General features: G+C 31.5%; 1 protein-coding gene across 1 annotated transcript in view; it reads left to right on the forward strand.

Moving 5' to 3' along the window:
* Positions 1–1,806: 1,806 nt before the first annotated feature.
* The window catches only part of LOC107696731 (kinesin light chain 2-like), a gene marked incomplete at its 5' end in the record, with an annotated part of 17,700 nt that continues 10,740 nt past the window's right edge, over positions 1,807–8,766 (forward strand). The window contains 3 exons of the mRNA XM_016497212.1: positions 1,807–2,128; positions 4,246–4,462; positions 8,021–8,210. Coding sequence (XP_016352698.1) covers positions 1,807–2,128; positions 4,246–4,462; positions 8,021–8,210 — 729 coding nt within the window. The remainder of the gene's footprint in view (positions 2,129–4,245; positions 4,463–8,020; positions 8,211–8,766) is intronic.

Here is an 8,766-nt window from a genome sequence, read left to right on the forward strand (position 1 = left end):
TTATGTGTCTATATTTCAGTTTTAGTTCTTTTAATACATTAATTTTAAACTAAATGAAAATGAGAAATATTGCTTTGGCAACTAGCCGAAATAAAATATTTTTTTGTATAATAATGTTTCAATGAATGTTTAGTTTATTTTATTTTAGGTAATAAAGTTTTATAATTTTAGTTTTAATAGTTTTTAGTTTTTTTAGTTGACATTTTGGTAAAATTGCTGTTTGTTTTTATCATTTTTATTAGTTATTGTTCTGTTTAATTGATTTTTTTAATTTCAGTTTTAGTTATTTTAATACATTAATTTAAACTAAATGAGAAATATAGCTTTGGCAACTAGCCGAAATAAAATATTTTTTTGTTTGTTTGTTTTAAGTAGTTTATTCTGTTTCAATTAATGTTTAGCCTGTTTTATTTTAGGTAGTAACGTTTTATAATTTTAGTTTTAATAGTTTTTAGTTTTTTTTTGTTGACATTTTGGTAAAATTGCTGTTTGTTTTTATCATTTTTATTAGTTATTGTAAGTATAATTTTATATACATTTTATAGCTATTTTTAAAATATTTATTATTATACATTTTCCAAACATAATAATGCAACTTCCATTAAATGTTTTTGTTTTGTTTTTAAGAAAGAAAATTACCAATAAGTTATTTGCAACTAATAAGATCAATTTCCAATAATAATGAGGTATACAGTTACTTAAAACGATAACATCCATGCAATTTTCAGTCCATTCTTACGGACTCAGATCAGTTGCATATGTCATGTTAAGAAAATGTAACTTTTACGTTTTTTTAAACAAAGAAAATGTGCAGTAATATCTAGAAATTATACCGTTATAATATTTGATATATTAGCATACACTAGTGTTCAAAAGTTCAGGGTCAGTAAGATGTGTAATATTTTTGAAAGAAGTATCTTATGTTCACCAAGGCTGCACTTATTTGATCAAAAATACAGTAAAAACAGGACAATTGTGTAATATTATTACAATTTAAAAATAAGTTTTCTATGTGAATTATGTTAAAATATCATTTGTTTCTATGATGCAAAGCTGAATTTCCAGCATCATTACTCCAGTCTTCAGTGTCACATGATCTTCAGAAATCATTCTAATATGCTGATTTGCTGCTCGAGACACATTTCTGATTATTATCAATGTTGAAAACTGTTGTGCTGCTTCATATTTTTGTGGAAACCATAATGCATTTTTCCCAGTATTCTTTAATGAATAGAAAGTTCAAAAGAACAGCATTTATGAGAAATAGAAATTTTCTGTAACATTTACATTTAGTCATTTAGCAGAGGCTTTTATCCAAAAGGGACTTACAAACGAGAAAGCAATCAAAATCAACAAAAGAGCAACGATACGCAAGTGCTATAACAAGTCTCAGTTAGCTTAACGCAGTACACATAGCAAAGGTTTTTAAATTATATAATAAATAAAAAGAAAACCGATAGAATAGAAAAAGAATAGAGCAAGCTAGTGTTAGAGGCCTTTTTTGCTTTTGTTAATTGTATAATAAATAAAAGAAAACAAATAGAATGCAACAAGATTAGAAAAGCTAGTGTTAGTTTTTTTTAAAGAAAACAAGCAGTTTGTTAATGAATAGAGTAAATGAATTCTATTTTTTTAAGAATAGAGAGTGCTAGAGTTAGAGGGTCAAGTAACATTATAAATGTCTTTACTGTCGCTTTTGATCAGTTTAATGCGTCCTTGCTGAATAAAAGCATTAATTTCTTACAAGCCCTCAGTCAGCTGTGTAAGTTCTGAGCTGTCTCTGCACTAAAGCCGAGTGAGGACTGATGTGGCGTCTGCTCTCAGGTGATCATCGCTCTGTCGGGTCACCTGAGCGCGGTGGAGTCTGAGAAGCAGAAGCTGCGAGCTCAGGTGCGTCGGCTCTGTCAGGAGAACCAGTGGCTGCGGGACGAGCTGGCTAGCACTCAACACAAGCTGCAGAAGAGCGAGCAGAGCGTGGCCCAGCTGGAGGAGGAGAAGAAACACCTGGAGTTCATGAACCAGATCCGGAAGCTGGACGAGGACGCCTCGCCCTCCGAGGAGAAGGCTGGAGAGAAGGAGAAGGACAATCTGGACGATCTGTTTCCAAACGACGACGAGCAGGGACCAGGTGAGAGACAAGCATGTTCTTATCTAGATGAACTCAAACCTGACATGATATGAAGTATCACGCTTTTTAAAATTGAACCGTTTATTGAAACTTTAGACAATTTTTTTTTGTTTTTTTTATTGAGTGTTATATGTGACCCTGAAGCACAAAATCAGTCATAAGGGTCATTTTTTTAAATTGAGATTTATGCATCATCTGAAAGCTGAATAAATAAGCTTTCCATTGATGTATGGTTTGTTAGGATAGGACAATATTTGGCTGAGATACACTATTTGAAAATCTGGAATCTGAGGGTGCAAAAAAATCGAAATATTGAGAAAATCATCTTTAAAGTTGTCCAAATGAAGTTCTTGGCAATGCATATTACTAATCAGAAATTAAGTTTTGATATATTTACAGTAGGACATTTACAAAATATCTTCCTGGAACATGATCTTTACTTAATATCCTAATGATTTTTGACATAAAAGAAAAATTGATCATTTTGACCCATTCAATGTATTGTTGTCTATTGCTACAAATATACCCCAGCGACTTAAGACTGCTTTTGTGCTCCAGGGTCACATATATGATACATCAGGCTTTTATGGCTCATATAGTATGATATAGCTAAATGAGAATACTCAGGAAACAAAGTAGCTTAGTTTTATCCAGAGGCTCAAACTGTGGAAAAATATGCAATTTGGTGCAGATGCTATTTATATGGACAAAAAAGCAAGAATTCAGATGCTTGTAATGTAAATCAGGGAGGTCTTTATAACAGTATAGTGTATATAATATCACCAATAATATATAATATCACTCTTTTTCTCCCAATCATGTTTTATTAGGATGATATTTAAATGCTTAGTTTTATGATCAATGCTCTGTCTAGTTTTAAAACATCTAAAGCAATGACGATTGAGAAATGAACAAATAAACATTCTTTAAAAGCCTGACGGATCATATTTGATATTTTGATTTGGAATAATTTTAACATAATTTTGAAATAGGCATTGTGTGTGCGTGTGTGTGTATGGTGTGCGTGTGTGTATGGTGTGCGTGTGTGTAGTGTGTGTGTGCGTGTGGCGTGTGCGTGTATGTAGTGTGTGTGTATGGTGTGCGTGTGTGTATGGTGTGCGTGTATGTAGTGTGTGTGTATGGTGTGCGTGTGTGTATGGTGTGCGTGTATGTAGTGTGTGTGTATGGTGTGCGTGTGTGTATGGTGTGCGTGTATGTAGTGTGTGTGTATGGTGTGCGTGTGTGTATGGTGTGCGTGTATGTAGTGTGTGTGTATGGTGTGCGTGTGTGTATGGTGTGCGTGTATGTAGTGTGTGTGTATGGTGTGCGTGTGTGTATGGTGTGCGTGTATGTAGTGTGTGTGTATGGTGTGCGTGTGTGTATGGTGTGCGTGTATGTAGTGTGTGTGTATGGTGTGCGTGTGTGTATGGTGTGCGTGTATGTAGTGTGTGTGTATGGTGTGCGTGTGTGTATTGTGTGCGTGTGTTGAGTGTGTGTGTGTGTAGTGTGTGTGTGTGTGTGTATATATATATATATATATATATAATGTGTATGTATTTTTTAACATTTAAAAATAAATCAGTTTAGGAACTTTAAAACATGAACGATTTATAACAAAAGCAAAAAATGTTTATAAAATATTTTAATGTTTTTAAATGTTTGTTTTATATACACACATTATGTTTTTTGCTATGAATAAAGATTTGAATAAATTATTTAATAAATTCTAAATCTTTATTTATTACAAAAACAACTCTGATTTTAAATGTTGTCTATGCAAATCTTATTACTGTGTGTAATAACTAAAAACTAAGTCTAGATAATCAGGTAAAAGTTGCTTCAGTCCAGAAAGTGCTCATCTTGAAATATTACTAGCAATATAGTTATCCTTGCGTTTACTTTATCAAAAATCAGTAAAGATTTGACAGCAAAAAGACGAGCTGAAGATGGACATCTGTACAAGTATACTAAAAGGCCGTTTACTTGTTGTGTGCAACAGGTTTTTAGTGAAGGTTTGCTAATGTTGATCATTTAGAGGCTTTAGAAAGTCATGTATCAGAAATGATGCTGCAGGTTTTCTAAGGTTAAGCTCCATTATTTGTGACACGTGTCTCCAGCTCAGCCCAGCGGTGAAGCGGCGGCACAGCAAGGGGGCTACGAGATCCCGGCCCGTCTGCGAACGCTTCATAACTTGGTGATCCAGTACGCGTCTCAGGGCCGCTACGAGGTGGCCGTGCCGCTCTGCAAACAGGCTCTGGAGGACCTGGAGAAAACCTCCGGACACGACCACCCAGACGTGGCCACCATGCTCAACATCCTCGCCCTGGTCTACAGGTCAGAGGTCACCGCAGCCTGCTTTTGAAAATATTAGTGATGCACTGAAATAACTAACTTATTAACGAAATTTAAATTTCATTTAGCCAAAAACCAAACATGAAGTTTATGTAATAATGAATTATGTAATCAAATTTATTTGACTTTTTTTTATTTGTGACCCTGGAGCACAAAAGCAGTCTTAAGTCGCTGGGGTATATTTGTAGCAATAGCCAACAATACAAAATGTAATTAATTACATGTGTCGATTGATTAATCGAATTAATCGCAAAATAAATTTGACTGAAATTACCCACAAAAGATTATTTAAAGCTATTTTGTGTTAAATGAGAAAGTATCAAGTAGACATTACAAATAGTATCTTTAGAAAGAAATATTTTATTTGATTCAACATAAAATTTATTACGCATAAACGTTTAGACTACAATGGCCTAACATAAACTATGGAACATAAGAAGATAATTTGAGAAACATCTCAGTATTTTTTGTTCATGCAATGAAAGTCAATGGTAACCAAAACAGCTTTGTTTTATTTCTTTTGTTTCACAAAAGAAAGGTTTGAAACTATATAAGGTTGAATAAATGATGACAGAATTTTGGGTGAACTATCCCTTTAATGTTATCATTATTATTATTATTATTTATGAAATTATATTCTATATAAGAAACTTAATCTACCAGCAGGTGGCGGTAAATGTCTTCATTCCATTCGATTCAAACAGCTGATTCATTCAGAAATTAAGTAAATGGCTCACTTTATAAATAGGCCTTTGAATAATTGATTCACACGATTGTTTTAAATAGTTGTATCTCGGCCAAATATTGCTCTATCCTAACAAACCATACATCAATGGAAAGCTTTTTTATTCAGATTTCAGATGATGCATAAATCTCAATTTTGAAAAATTGACACTTAAGACTGGTTTTGTGATTCAGGGTCACATATAAGATATTTATTTAAAAAGTTGATTAAACGTCATTAAAAAGCTGAATATATTTACATTTATATAAATACAGAAGATAAATCTAAAATCATGGTAGAAATGGCCTTTTATTTCTAAATTATGACATAATACTAACATAAGTTCAGCTCAAGAAAATATATTTCTTTTTGAATTTATGTATTTCTGAGTATAATTTAAATAAAACCGTTTTAAATGCATTTTATATAAACCTTTATGATATTAAATTAATAAACTGATACATCTTCACTTAAAAAGTGGAATATATTAAGATTAGGGCTGTCAGTCGATTACATTTTTTTAAATGTAATTAATTACATGTGTCGATTGATTAATCGAATTAATCGCAAAATAAATTTGACTGAAATTACCCACAAAAGATTATTTAAAGCTATTTTGTGTTAAATGAGAAAGTATCAAGTAGACATTACAAATAGTATCTTTAGAAAGAAATATTTTATTTGATTCAACATAAAATTTATTACGCATAAACGTTTAGACTACAATGGCCTAACATAAACTATGGAACATAAGAAGATAATTTGAGAAACATCTCAGTATTTTTTGTTCATGCAATGAAAGTCAATGGTAACCAAAACAGCTTTGTTTTATTTCTTTTGTTTCACAAAAGAAAGGTTTGAAACTATATAAGGTTGAATATTTTCAGGAATATTTTTATACATTCAGGAATTAAGTAAATGGCTCACTTTATAAATAGGCCTTTGAATAATTGATTCACACGATTCGTTCAAATGGCTGATTCATTCAGGAATGAAGTAAATGGCTCACTTTATAAATAGGCCTTTGAATCATTGATTCACACGATTCGTTCAAATGGCTGATTCATTCAGGAATGAAGTAAATGGCTCTCTTTATGAATGGGCCTTTGAATCATTGATTCACACGATTCTTTCAAATGGCTGATTCATTCAAGAATGAAGTAAATGGCTCACTTTATGAATGGGCTTTGAATAATTGATTCACACTTTATGAATATGCCTTTGGATCATTTATTCACATGATTCGTTCAAACGGCTGATTCATTCAGGAATTAAGTAAATGGCTCACTTTATGAATATGCCTTTGGATCATTTATTCACATGATTCGTTCAAACGGCTGATTCATTCAGGAATGAAGTAAATGGCTCACTTTATGAATGGGCTTTGAATAATTGGTTCTGCTGTGGCTTAAAAGGTAATATGTTCTCTGTAAAATTGTGCAAAACACATATTGTATTTAAAATATAACACAATATCAACTTCTTATTTACTGTTGTAGGCTATAAAATCACATTTAAACTTGTGATATTCAGAAACAAAATCAGCACTCTTAATACATGCTCTCCTTGCTTGTGTGATATCGTATGATATAAATATGAGACAAAAACTCATTTTTTGCACCAATATCTTGAATTTTAGGGCATAACTGCACTTATGGACATCATATTTGTCAACAGTCAACTGTATGAAATGTAAGATGATGTAAAGGTCTGGGGGCGGGGCCAGTGCATTAACTGCGTTAAAATATTTTAATCGCGTTATTTTTTCATAACTAATTAAGTTAACGCGTTAAATTGACAGCCCTAATTAAGATATATAAATGCAGGAATAAAATCTAAAATCATGGTAGAAAATAGCCTTTTATTTCTAAATGATGACAGATTTTGATTTGAAAAAAAATAAAATCCTGAAAGTGCACATAAGGAAACTTTTTAAAAAATATATATTTTATTTTTTTTATTCAGCTTTGTGAATGTATGAATGAAATATTACTTAATTAAACGATGGATCATATTTGATACTCTTGTTTTAACATGATTTTGAAATAGTCATGTAATTAAAATAAATAATTTTTAATTGCACAAGGCATTTTTACATCAACTTGTTTAATGATATATTCATTTATAAAGTTGATTTAAAAAGTTGAATGTATTTACATTAGTGCTGTCAAACGATTAATCGCGATTAATCTCATCCAAAATAAAGGTTTTTGTTTACATAATATATGTATGTGTACTGTGTATATTTATTATGTATACATAAATACAAACACATGCATGTATATATTTAAGAAAAATATGTTATGTTTATATATTAAATATATTTATATATAATATAAAATATAATATATATGTATATACATGTAAATATTTTCAAAATATATACTGTATGTGTGTGTATTTATGTATATACATGTACATATTTTCAAAATATATACTGTATGTGTGTGTATTTATATATGATGTAAATAAAAAACTTTATTTTGTATGCGATTAATTGCGATTAATCGTTTGACAGCACTAATTTACATATATAAAGAATACAAAGTCTAAAATCGTAGTAGAAAATTGACTTATTTCTAAATTATACAATTTAATTAAATACTTCACATAATTTGAAAGATGAGACTTTGTTTCATATCAAAAGTATCAAAACACAAAGCTTATTGCAATTTTTTGGATGGCAGACGAGCTACAAATACAAATTCATAGAATGAAAGATCTCAGTTCATCAAAATGAAAACCATCCTAGCTTAGCGTCCTGATAGATTGCTGAAGTTGTGGTGCATCACTAGAAAATATGTGTGTTGTTCCAGGGATCAGAATAAGTATAAAGAGGCGGCTCACCTGCTGAATGACGCTCTGGCCATCAGAGAGAAGACTCTGGGGAAAGATCACCCCGCCGTGGCCGCGACCCTCAACAACCTGGCCGTGCTGTACGGCAAACGCGGGAAACACAAGGAGGCCGAGCCGCTCTGCAAGAGAGCTCTGGAGATCCGCGAGAAGGTGGAGAACAGATGATTTGCATTGAACTACTGTTGCTCTAGTGTAGCCGGTGCTGTTATATGATTATATATGTGACCCTGGAGCACAAAAGCAGTCATAAGTAGCTCAGGTATATTTGTAGCAACAGCCAACAATACATTGTATGGGACAAATTTATAGATTTTTCTTTTATGCCAAAAATCATTAGGATATGAAGTAAAGATTATGTTCCATGAAGATATTTTTAAATTTCCTACTGTAAATACAAAACCAGTCATAAGGGTAAATTTTTTGAAATTGAGATGTATACATAATCTGAAAACTGAATAAATAAGCTAATTCCATTGATGTATGGTTTGTTAGGATAGGACAATATTTGGCTGAGATACAACTATTTGAAAATCTGGAATCTGAGGGTACAAAAAAATCTAAATAGTGAGAAAATCATCTTTAAAGTTGTTCAAATGAAGTTCTTAGCAATGCATATTACTAATCAAAAATTAAGTTTTGATATATTTACAGTAGGAAATTTACAAAATATCTTCATGGAACATGATCTTTACTTAATATCCTAATG

This window comes from Sinocyclocheilus anshuiensis, unplaced genomic scaffold, assembly GCF_001515605.1.
Source record: "Sinocyclocheilus anshuiensis isolate Anshui unplaced genomic scaffold, SAMN03320099.WGS_v1.1 scaffold1091, whole genome shotgun sequence".
NCBI lineage: Eukaryota > Metazoa > Chordata > Actinopteri > Cypriniformes > Cyprinidae > Sinocyclocheilus > Sinocyclocheilus anshuiensis.